Genomic DNA, 12267 nt, shown 5'->3' on the forward strand with positions numbered 1-12267 from the left:
TGGTCATAACTTTCCTTCCAAGGAGTAAGTGTCTTTTAATTTCATGGCTGCAGTCACCATCTGCAGTAATTTTGGATCCCTAAAAAATAAAGTCAGCCACTGTTTCCACTGTTTCCCCATCTATTTGCCATGAAGTGATGGGACCAGATGCCATGATCTTAGTTTTCTAAATGTTGAGCTTTAAGCCAACCTTTTCACTTTCCTCTTTCACTTTCATCAAGAGGCTCTTTAGTTCGTCTTCATTTTCTGCAATAAGGGTGGTATCATCTGTATATCTGAGGTTATTGATATTTCTCCTGGCAATCTTGATTCCAGCTTGTGCTTCCTCCAGCCCAACATTTCTCATGATGTACTCTGCATATAAGTTAAATAAGCAGAGTGACAATATACAGCCTTGACATACTCCTTTTCCCATTTGGAACCAGTCTGTTGTTCCATGTCCAGTTCTAACTGTTGCTTCCTGACCTGCATACAGGTTTCTCAAGAGGCAGATCAGGTGGTCTGGTATTCCCATCTCTTTCAGAATTTTCCACAGTTTATTGTGATCCACACAGTCAAAGGCTTTGGCATAGTCAATAAAGCAGAAATAGATGTTTTTCTGGAACTCTCTTATTTTTTGATGATCCAGTGGATGTTGGCAATTTGATTTCTGGTTCCTCTGCCTTTCTAAAACCAGCTTGAACATCTGGAAGTTCATGGTTCACATATTGCTGAAGCCTGGCTTGAAGAATTTTAGGCATTACTTTACTAGGGTGTGAGATGAGTGCAATTGTGTGATAGTTTGAGCATTCTTTGGCATTGCATTTCTTTGGGACTGGAATGCAAACTGACCTTTTCCAGTCCTGAGGCCACTGCTGAGTTTTCCAAATTTGCTGGCATATTGAGTGCAGCACTTTCACAGCATCATTCTTCAGGATTTGAAGTAGCTCAACTGGAATTCCATCACCTCCACTGGCTTTGTTCGCAATGATGCTTCCTAAGGCCCACTTGACTTCAATTTCCAGGATGTCTGGCTCTAGATGAGGCTTACTGGACACCAAAAAGTCTTCAGGAGAGTTAAAATATATAGTCACTACTCTCAAGTTCTTTATAATCTGGTTGGGGAGACAAAAATGGAGAACATAAGCTAAGGCTGTGTGTTGTTAGTACTTTTTAGTTCATAAGCACTTTTCCCACAGATTCTGTTTTAGATTATCAGAATCACTATACCAGCTGTCCAACTGACAGACTAGAAGCTACATCATTTAAGTTGACTTAGATGAGAATCTGTTTCACCACTTACTTAAATTGCCAAATTACTAAATACTAATAGTCTGTGGGAGAAGGAAATGGCAACCCACTCCATTATTCTTGCCTGGAGAATCCCATGGACAGAGGAGCCATAGGGTCACAGAGAGTCGAACATGACTGAAGCGAGTTAGTATGCATGCATGCATTGGAGAAGGAAGTCCAACCCACGCCAGTATTCTTGCCTGGAGAATCCCGGGGACAGAGGAGCCTGGAGGGCTGCTGTCTATGGGGTCGCACAGAGTTGGACACGATTGAAGCGACTTAGCAGCAGCAGAAGCAGCAGCAGCAATAATCTTGTAGGAATGAGAAAAACCATTGTCATCAGTAGATTTTAGGCAATTTACAAACACCCTCACATTATATAGTAAAGTTGGTTATGTGAGTGTATTTTTCTAGGAAGAGGGTCCTTAGTTTTTATCAGATTCCCCCCTTTTTCAATTGATGTATAATTATCATTTCATCAGATTTTGAAAGCGAGTCTGTGGCTCCAAAAAAAAAAGTTTAAAAACTACTTGCCTAGGTTATTTGGAGAATACTTAGAGAATGAGTCCTTAGCTGAATTCTGAACAATAAGCCAAGTGAAGAAACAGCAATCTGGACAGAAAAGTGACAGCACCTGAATTTCTTCCATCATCTCTAGTAGGAGTGCCCTGAACTGCTAGATCTTCAGCACAGATTCCTGGTGAAGTTTACTTACTTTCTTATGCTAATTTTCCTACTTCCCTTTGCTGTCACCCATGTTCTATAATGTACAGGTAATTGGTTCAGATATCATGGTTACATCAAAGGTCTTAATAATTAATTTTTAGATCTGATTTAACTAGTAGATTTCTTCAGTTAAAATGGATAGGAGAAATACATTTAAGAAATGATAGTACACAAAGAAGTCATGACAGTTTATCCTGAAAACTGAATAATAACTGACTTCCCAATACTATGGGTAGAATATCTATATAATTTAGCTCATTTAACAGACATTGTCACACATGACCATGGGCCAGAAACTGCCATAAATACAATACCCAGGGGAAAAAAAAAAGACCTTGACCTTGCTCTTCTAGAGCTTTCAAAACAGATTTCACACATGTGCTTATAATTATGAACCCAGCTATATTCTTCGATGTCTTTTTATGAAAATCCCAGATAAGATCACTGACCTACATTGACAGGACCACTACTGATGATTGCTCTCTTCCTCACCCAGTGCTTCTCACCGGGGGCCTGTGAGGAAAGGGTGCCCACGGAGCACATCTGGCAGTGTCAGGAACAGTTTTGCTTGTTCCAGCTGGGAAAGTAATACTGATATTTAGTACATAGAGGCCAGGGATGCTGTTAAATATCCTCCAATGCACAGAGCAGTCTCCACGACAAAGAGTCATTCAGCCCAAACTGTCAACAGCATCCAGACTGAGAAACCGGGCCCTAGATGGACATTTCAAAGTGACTGGACAGAGTTGCCGTAGTAAGAGTCAGGACAGGCATCTCAGTGTTGCAGCATCATATCACCCGAAGGGTCTAGTGTTTCCTCAGATTTCATTTAAAGACTCTTTGATGTACTCATATCTGCTTTTGGTTCATTTCAGTGGATATGGTTAAAGGGATAGGGGATGATTGCTTGGGTTTGAAGTTGGGAACTATGCTTTCTATTAAAAGATTACCGAGACTGTAGTGGTATGATTAATATATTCCTTTTATTATCTCTTACTATCAATATTTATTGAATTCCATGACTATATCTAATAGGTAAGTCCCCAAAAATGATCATTATAGATTGACAGATAGGAAGGGCTTAGAAAGGAACCAACATAGGTGTTTATTTCTAGATGAATAGTCTAGAACTAACTTAATGTGCAGCTAGAAATCTTACTAAGATGTAGGCTCATTATTTCTGCATTTCTGTCAAACTTCTGGGTGGGAAGGCTAGGTGATGCATTAGATCATAGCACAAAATAAGAATGCCTGAAGTATCACCATTCTTCAGCCAAACAGAAGAAGATTAAAAGGCTTTTTATGCTGTTAACAATTTTAGTTTTACTTTCTGGTTATAATAGTGATGAAACTAATGTTGGAGAACATTTGAAAAACATTTAAAAGGTGGGAAATCTCTAGTACTAATCTCTACCATCCCAATAAGGTTACTAGTATTTTGTGTATTTTCTTTCCTTTTATTATTTTATCTTTAGGGGTTTAATATATGTATGCTTAACTATAATGTATGCATTATAAAATTCTACATCTGCTTTTGTTGGAAAAAAGAAAAAAAAAGTCCCCTCGCCTTTTTTTCTCATTTTTTTTGTCCTCTCTACTACTGCATTTTATTGTTCAGCTTTGGATAATTTAGTTTAGGAAAGAATTTATCAGTTAGGAAGAGATCTGCTGAGAGGGATAAAGAGTCACATGCCTTACTGTAAAGACTTCATTTCGTAAGCTGACTTATGTCATGTGGCAGTTAAAAATATATTTCTCATCATTGGGAAGAACAAAGTTGAGAAAAGTCTGTCCCTTTAAATTTGATTTTCTTTTTCCTTGGATAATGCATAATCAATATTCTGAAACTTTACGTAGAAAAGGAACATGCCATTACTATTTGAAATTGAACAGTTTTTTTCTTAAGGAACTAACATTTCTTCCTTATAATTGGAAGCTCAGTGATAATTGTAAGATTAAAACACAGGTGTACATTGATATGCAGGTACTGAAAATCTGTGAGTGAGTTGAATATATGTGATGGTGAATGTTATTTTCCACTTACAGATCTTCCTTGACTTACGATGGGGTTGTGGCCCAATAACTTTTATAGCCCACTGTAATTTGAAAATATAATAAGTCAAAAATCATTTAATGCACCTAACTTACCTGTCATCATAGCTTAGACTAGCCTGTATTAGAAGTGCTGAAAACAACCATGTTAGTCTACAGGTGGGCAAAGTCATCTAACACAAAACCTATTTTATAATAAAATGTGGACTATCAGTAATTTATTGAATGCTATTCTGAAGGTGAAAAACAATAGTTTTCTGGGTACAGAATGATTGTGAATGTATAGATTGTCTACCCTTGTGATTGTGTGGCTGACTGGAAACTATGGGTCTCTGCCTTGTCCCAGGAAAAATCAAAATTCAAAGGACAGTTTCTGTTGAATGAGGATCTCTTTCACACCATTGTAAGGTTGAAAAATCATGAATTGAAACATCATTAACTCTGGAACCATCTTATATTATTCACTGCTAATGAAGGTTGTAAAGAAATTTTACAGGTTGTTAGAGAAAATTACCCTTTGCTCTATGCTTTTGATGCAGCTTGTCTTATTATCTGCTTGCCTTAGTTAGGCTCGATTTGTCTCATGAAGGCTTCTATTCTAGATTGACAAGTAATTAACTTATACAGTGGACTTTTTGGTTATCATAAAAGTCTATTTTTTTAAGCCGTCTTAGGTCTCTGAAGTTTCAGTGAACTATTTATTTCTTTAACTCAACTCATAATTTGTTCAGTTGCTAAGTCGTGTCTGACTCTTTGTGACCCATGGACTGCAGCACATAATTTGTAGTGTAACCAATTTTTTAAAAAAATATAGGGTCATTTTATAGAGCTGAAAGAACTTTTATTGCTGTGCTAAAAAGTTTACCATATTTTCATATTGTATAACTGTCAATCTAAGTGATTTATAACAAGCTTTTTTTTGCTCATCTTTGATCTTTCAAGTCTCTTGATAATTTTTGGGTTTTTGGCCGCATGGCACATGGGATCTTAGTTCTCAAACCAGGGATTGAGCCCAGGCCCATGGCAGTGAAAGCAATGTGTCCCAATCATCTGGGTCATAAGGGAATTCCTGCCTTTTTAAAATGGGCAGATTTATGAGAGTGATTATGTGATGTAAACCAAAAGAGTCCAAAATGCAGTACTTGGATGCAATCTCAAAAACAACAGAATGATCTCTGTTTGTTTCCAAGGCAAACCATTCAATATCACAGTAATTCAAGTCTATGTCCCGCCCAATTACTCTGAAAAGGTGAAGCTGAATGGTTCTATGAAGACCTACAAGACCTTTTAGAACTAACACCCCCAAAAGATGTCCTTTTCATTATAGGGGACTGGAATGCAAAAGTAGGAAGTCAAGAAACACCTGGAGTAACAGGCAAATTTGGCCGTGGAGTACACGGTGAAGCAGGGCAAAGGCTCATAGAGTTTTGCCAGGAACGCACTGGTCATAGCAAACACCCTCTTCCAACAACACAAGAGAAGACTCTACACGTGGATATCACCAGATGGCCAACACCAAAATCAGATTGATTATATTCTTTGCAGCCCAAGATGGAGAAGCTCTATATAGTCAGCAAAATCAAGACTGGGAGCTAGCTGACTGTGGCTCAGATCATGAACTCCTTGTCGCCAAATTCAGACTGAAATTGAAGAAAGTAGGGAAAACCACTAGAACATTCAGGTATGACGTAAATCACCTTATGATTATATAGTGGAAGTGAGAAGTAGATTTAAGGGACTGACAGACATCTGATAGATCTAGATATGATAGACAGAATGCCTGATGAACTAGGGATGAAGGTTCATGATGTACAAGAGATAGGGAGCAAGACCATCCCCAAGAAAAAGAAATGCAAAAAAGCAAAATGGCTGTCTGAGGAGGCCTTACAAATAGCTGTGAAAAGAAGAGAAGTGAAAAGCAAAGGAGAAAAGGAAAGATACAAGCATCTGAATGCAGAGTTCCAAAGAATAGCACGGAGAATAAGAAAGCCTTCCTCAGTGATCAGTGCAAAGAAATAGAGGAAAATAATATGGGAAAAACTAGAGATCTCTTCAAGAAAATTAAAGATACCAAGGGAACTTTCATGCAAAGATGGGCTCAATAAAGGACAGAAATGGTACGGACCTAACAGAAGCAGAAGATTTTAAGAAGAGGTGGCAAGAATACACGGAAGAACTGTACAAAAAAGATCTTCACGACCCAGATAATCATGATGGTGTGATCAGTCACCTAGAGCCAGACAACCTGGAAATTGAAGTCAAGTGGGGCTTAGAAAGAATCACCACGAACACAGCTAGTGGAGGTGATGGAATTCCAGTTGACCTATTTCCAATCCTAAAAGATGATGCTGTGAAAGTGGTACACTCAATATGCCAGCAAATTTGGAAAACTCAGCAGTGGCCACAGGACTGGAAAAAGTCAGTTTGCATTCCAAGTCCAAAGAAAGGCAATGCCAGAGAATGCTCAAACTATTACACAGTTGTCCTCATCTCACACGATAGCAAGAGAAGGCAATGGCAACGCACTCCAGTACTTGTACCTGGAAAACCCCATGGATGGAGGAGCCTGGTAAGCTGCAGTCCATGGGGTTGCTAAGAGTTGGACACGACTGAGCGACTTCACTTTCACTTTTCACCTTCATGCATTGGAGAAGAAAATGGCAATCCACTCCAGTGTTCTTGCCTGGAGAATCCCAGGGGACGGGGGAGCCTGGTGGGTGCCGTCTCTGGGGTCGCACAGAGTCGGACACAACTGAAGTGACTTAGCAGCAGCAGCAGCACATGCTAGCAAAATAATGCTCAAAATTCTCCAAGCCAGGCTTCAGTAACACGTGAACCGTGAACTTCTAGATGTTCAAGCTGGTTTTAGAAAAGGCAGAGAAACCAGAGATCAAATTGCCAACATCCGCTGGATCATCAAAAAACCAAGAGATTTCCAGAAAAGCATCTACTTCTGCTTTATTGACTATGCCAAAGCCTTTGACTGTGTGGGTCACAATAAACTGTGAAAAATTCTGAAAGAGATGGGAATACCAGACCACCTGACCTGCTCTTGAGAAACCTGTGTGCAGGTCAGGAAGCAACAGTTAGGACTGGACATGGAACAACAGACTGGTTCCAAATAGGAAAAGGAGTACGTCAAGGCTGTAAATTATCACCCTGCTTATTTAACTTATACACAGAGTACATCATGAGAAACATTGGGCTGGAGGAAGCACAAGCTGGAATCAAGATTGCCAGGAGAAATATCAATAACCTCAGATATGCAGATGACACCACCTTTATGGCAGAAAGTCAAGAAGAACTAAAGAGCCTCTTGATGAAAGTGAAAGAGGAGTGTGAAAAAGTTGGCTTAAAGCTCAACATTCAGAAAACAAAGATCATGGCATCTGGTCCCATTACTTCACGGCAAATAGATGGGGAAACAGTGGAAACAGTGTCAGACTTTATTTTTTGGGGCTCCAAAATCACTGCAGATGGTGACTGCAGCCATGAAATTAAAAGACGCTTACTCCTTGGAAGGAAAGTTATGACCAACCAAGACAGCATATTAAAAAGCAGAGACATTACTTTGTCAATAAATGTCCGTCTAGTCAAGGGTATAGTTTTTCCCGTCATCATGTATGGATGTGAGAGTTGGATGGTAAAGAAAGCTGTGTGCCGAAGAATTGATGCTTTTGAACTGTGGTATTGGAGAAGACTCTTGAGAGTCCCTTGGACTGCAAGGAGATCCAACCAGTCCATTCTGAAGGAGATCAGCTCTGGGATTTCTTTGGAAGGACTGATGTTGAAGCTGAAACTCCAGTACTTTTGCCACCTGATGGGAAGAGCTGACTCATTTGAAAAGACCCTGACACTGGGAAAGATTGAGGGCAGGAGAAGGGGACGACAGAGGATGAGATGGTTGGATGGCATCACTGACTCAATGGATGTGAGTTTGGGTAAACTCTGGGAATTGGTGATGGACAGGGAGGCCTGGTGTGCTGCAGTCCATGGAGTCACAAAGAGTTGGACATGAATGAGCAACTGAACTGAACTGAAACCATTGGTTATTTAACCCTGTTATGCTGTTGATTCTTTTACTGATTTTCTCAGATGTGACTCTTTTTGGAATGGATTTTTAAATCTTCTATAGTTATATCACAATTGGTTCTTTTTGGGCTTCCCAGAATTGGTTGAAAGCAATGCTGTAGATAGTCCAAAGGTTTTTAAAGCCATATGTTCACTGAAGCATGTAAATGGTTCAGTAAGCTCAGTAGGCTTCAGAGCAAGTATCAGCATTCTGTGAATATGCCAATGACTTAGCTGATCCACTCAACTGAGTTCACTCTTTAGAAGACTCTCATTTATGCTACACAAATAACCCTTCGGACCTGCTTCGTTATATTGTACATGCTAAGTCACTTTAGTCCTGTCTGGTTCTTTGAGACCCTGTGGACTATAGCCCACCAGATTCCTCTGTCCATGGGATTCTCCAGGCAAGGACACTGGAGTGGGTTGCCATGCCCTCCTCTAGGAGGTCTTCCTGACCCAGGGATCACACCTGCCTCCTGCATCTCCTGCGCTGGCAGATGGGTCCTTTACCACTAGTGCCACCTGGGAAGCCCTTGCCTCATGTATCGGAGGAATAGCAATTAAAAGTTCCTCATCTCCTTTCTCAAAGAATGTATGTATCATCCTTGTTCAGTCTGCTTTAACGAGATGACTCTTAAACTGAATGATGAGGAATCTCTTCACCGCCCTATTTTGGTTTACTTATTGTATTAGGTTTGCCTTGGAGACAAACAGAGATCATTCTGTCGTTTTTTAGATTGCATCCAAGTACTGCATTTCGGACTCTTTTGTTGACCATGATGGCTACTCCATTTCTTCTGAGGGATTCCTGCCCGCAGTAGTAGATATAATGATCATGTGAGTTAAATTCACCCATTCCAGCCCATTTTAGTTCGCTGATTCCTAGAATGTCGACGTTCACCTTTGCCATCTCTTCTTTGACCACTTCCAATTTGCCTTGATTCATGGACCTGACATTCCAGGTTCCTATGCAATATTGCTCTTTATAGCATCAGATCTTGCTTCTATCACCAGTCACATGCACAACTGGGTATTGTTTTTCTTTTGGCTCCAACCCTTCATTCTTTCTGAAGTTACTTCTCCACTGATCTCCAGTAGCATATTGTGCACCTAATGACCTGGGGAGTTCCTCTTTTGGTATCCTATCATTTTGCCTTTTCATGCTGTTCATGGGGTTCTCAAGGCAAGAATACTGAAGTGGCTTGCCATTCCCTTCTCCAGTGGACCATGTTCTGTCAGACCTCTCTATCATGACCCGCCCGTCTTGGGTTGCCCTGCAGGCATGGCTTGGTTTCATTGAGTTAGACAAGGCTGTGGTCCTAGTGTGATTAGATTGACTACTTTTCTGTGAGTATGGTTTCAGTGTGTCTGCCCTCTGATGCCCTCTTGCAACACCTACCATCTTACTTGGGTTTCTCTTACCTTGGGCGTGGGGTATCTCTTCACGGCTGCTCAAGCAAAGCACAGCCGTTGCTCCTTACCTTGGACAAGGGGTATCTCCTTACCGCCGCCGTTCCTGACTTTCAACGTGGGATAGCTCCTCTAGGCCTTCTTGTGCCTGCGCAGCCACCGCTCCTGGTTTGCTCCTCCTGGCCGCCGGCCCTGGCCTCGGGTGCAGAGTTCCAAAGAATAGCAAGAAGAGATAAGAAAGCCTTCTTCAGCGATCAATGCAAAGAAATCGAGGAAAACAACAGAATAGGAAAGACTAGAGATCTCTTCAAGAAAATTAGATACCAAGGGAACATTTCATGCAAAGATGGGCTCGATAAAGGACAGAAATGGTATGGACCTAACAGAAGCAGAAGATATTAAGAAGAGGTGGCAAGAATACATGGAAGAACTGTACAAAAAAGATCTTCACGACCCAGATAATCATGATGTTGTGATCACTCATCTAGAGCCAGACATCCTGGAATGTGAAGTCAAGTGGGCCTTAGAAAGCATGACTACGAACAAAGCTAGTGGAGGTGATGGAATTCCAGTTGAGCTATTTCAAATCCTGAAAGATGCTGCTGTGAAAGTGCTGCACTCAATATGCCAGCAAATTTGGAAAACCCAGCAGTGGCCACAGGACTGGAAAAGTCAGTTTTCATTCCAATTCCAAAGAAAGGCAATGCCAAAGAATGCTCAAACTACCGCACAATTGTACTCGTGTCACATGCTAGTAAAGTAACGCTCAAAATTCTCCAAGCCAGGCTTCAGTAATACGTGAACTGTGAACTTCCTGATGTTCAAGCTGGTTTTAGAAAAGGCAGAGGAACCAGAGATCAAATTACCAACATCTGCTGGATCATCAAAAAAGCAAGACATTTCCAGAAAACCATCTATTTCTGCTTTATTGACTATGCCAAAGCCTTTGACTATGTGGATCAAAATAAACTGTGGAAAATTCTGAAAGAGATGGGAATACCAGACCACCTGACCTGCCTCTTGAGATATCTGTATGCAGGTCAGGAAGCAACAGTTAGAACTGGACATGGAACAACAGACTGGTTCCAAATAGGAAAAGGAGTACGTCAAGACTGTATATTGTCACCCTGCTTATTTAACTTATATGCAGAGTACCTCACGAGAAATGCTGGGCTGGAAGAAGCACAAGCTGGAATCAAGATTGCCGGAAGAAATATCAATCACCTCAGATATGCAGATGACACCACCCTTATGGCAGAAAGTGAAGAGGAGCTAAAAGCCTCTTGATGAAAGTGAAAGAGGAAAGTGGAAAAGTTGGCTTAAAGCTCAACATTCAGAAAATGAAGATCATGGCATCCAGTCCCATCACTTCATGGGAAATAGACAGGAAAACAGTGGAAACAGTGTCAGACTTTAATTTGGGGGCTCCAAAATCACCGCAGATGGTGACTGCAGCCATGAAATTAAAAGACACTTACTGTTTGGAAGAAAAGTTATGACCAACCTAGATAGCATATTCAAATGCAGGGACATTAGTTTGCCGACTAAGGTCCGTCTAGTCAAGGCTATGGTTTTTATTGTGGTCATGTATGGATGTGAGAGTTGGACTGTGAAGAAGGCTGAGCACCGAAGAATTGATGCTTTTGAACTGTGGTGTTGGAGAAGACTCTTGAGAGTCCCTTGGACTGCAAGGAGATCCAACCAGTCCATTCTGAAGGAGATCAGCCCTGGGATTTCTTTGGAGGGAATGATGCTGAAGCTGAAACTCCAGTACTTTGGCCACCTCATGCGAAGAGTTGACTCATTGGAAAAGACTGGGAGGGATTGGGGGCAGGAGGAGAAGGGGACGACCGAGGATGGGATGGCTGGATGGCATCACGGACTCGATGGACATGAGTCTGAGTGAACTCCGGGAGATGGTGATGGACAGGGAGGCCTGGCGTGCTGTGATTCATGGGGTCGCAAAGAGTCGGACACGACTGAGCGACTGAACTGAGCTGAACTGTTGTATTAGGATTAAGTTCAGCTGTCAGTTACAGAAATCCAAATTAACAAAGACTTTAAAAAGATAGGAATTTATTTATCTTTTATGTTAAAGTCCAAAGTTAGGTTTTGTTCCATTCAGCCTTCATAGTTCCAGACTTTTCAACAGATCACTCTGCTGTTCCTTGGGTATAATCCTTGTTCTCCTCTCCCAAGAAGCTATTATATCTACATCTCAGGCAGCAGGATGTAGGAAAGGGTCAAAGAAAGGAACAAAAGTTACATATTGCCTTTCTATTAAGGAAGATTCCTTGAAGCTGCCAGCAGCAGTTCTTACTTTTATATACCATTGATTAGAGCTGAGTCACATGGTCATACTTAGCTGCAAGGAAGGGAAAGACATATTTTTATTTTAGGTAGCTACGTGTCTCATTTATTATTGTGGAAGAAGGGATAGATAGAAGAAGGGATAGATACTGAGAAACAAATGACACTATCACACTCACTATTATCTGTTTCCTCCACTGTCACTAAGTAAAATAAATTTCAACATAATTTCATCCCAATTTTAGCATAGTATCTTTAAGTTATTATTAATAAGAACTTAGTAGACTAAGATGAGGGGGAAAAATAGAACTAACATGAACTTTGTGTTAGTTATTCACACAGCTCTTCTGTTTTTGAATTTTCGTATATTGTTACAGTTTATGTTTTCACTAACCACTACAGTTTCTTTATCATTAGGTCCAA

General features: G+C 40.7%; 1 protein-coding gene across 2 annotated transcripts in view; it reads left to right on the forward strand.

Moving 5' to 3' along the window:
- The window catches only part of COMMD1 (copper metabolism domain containing 1), a 162803-nt gene that overhangs the window by 99350 nt on the left and 51186 nt on the right, over nucleotides 1–12267 (forward strand). Inside the window, exon 3 of one of the 2 annotated variants that reach the window (XM_040224013.1) lies at nucleotides 4045–4128. The exons of the other annotated variant lie outside the window; for it this stretch is intronic. Coding sequence (XP_040079947.1) covers nucleotides 4045–4113 — 69 coding nt within the window. The 3' untranslated portion in view covers nucleotides 4114–4128. Of the gene's footprint in view, nucleotides 1–4044; nucleotides 4129–12267 lie in introns of those variants that run through there. 2 annotated transcript variants of the gene reach the window in all.

Source organism: Oryx dammah, unplaced genomic scaffold (assembly GCF_014754425.2).
Source record: "Oryx dammah isolate SB20612 unplaced genomic scaffold, SCBI_Odam_1.1 HiC_scaffold_25, whole genome shotgun sequence".
Taxonomy (NCBI): Eukaryota; Metazoa; Chordata; class Mammalia; order Artiodactyla; family Bovidae; genus Oryx; species Oryx dammah.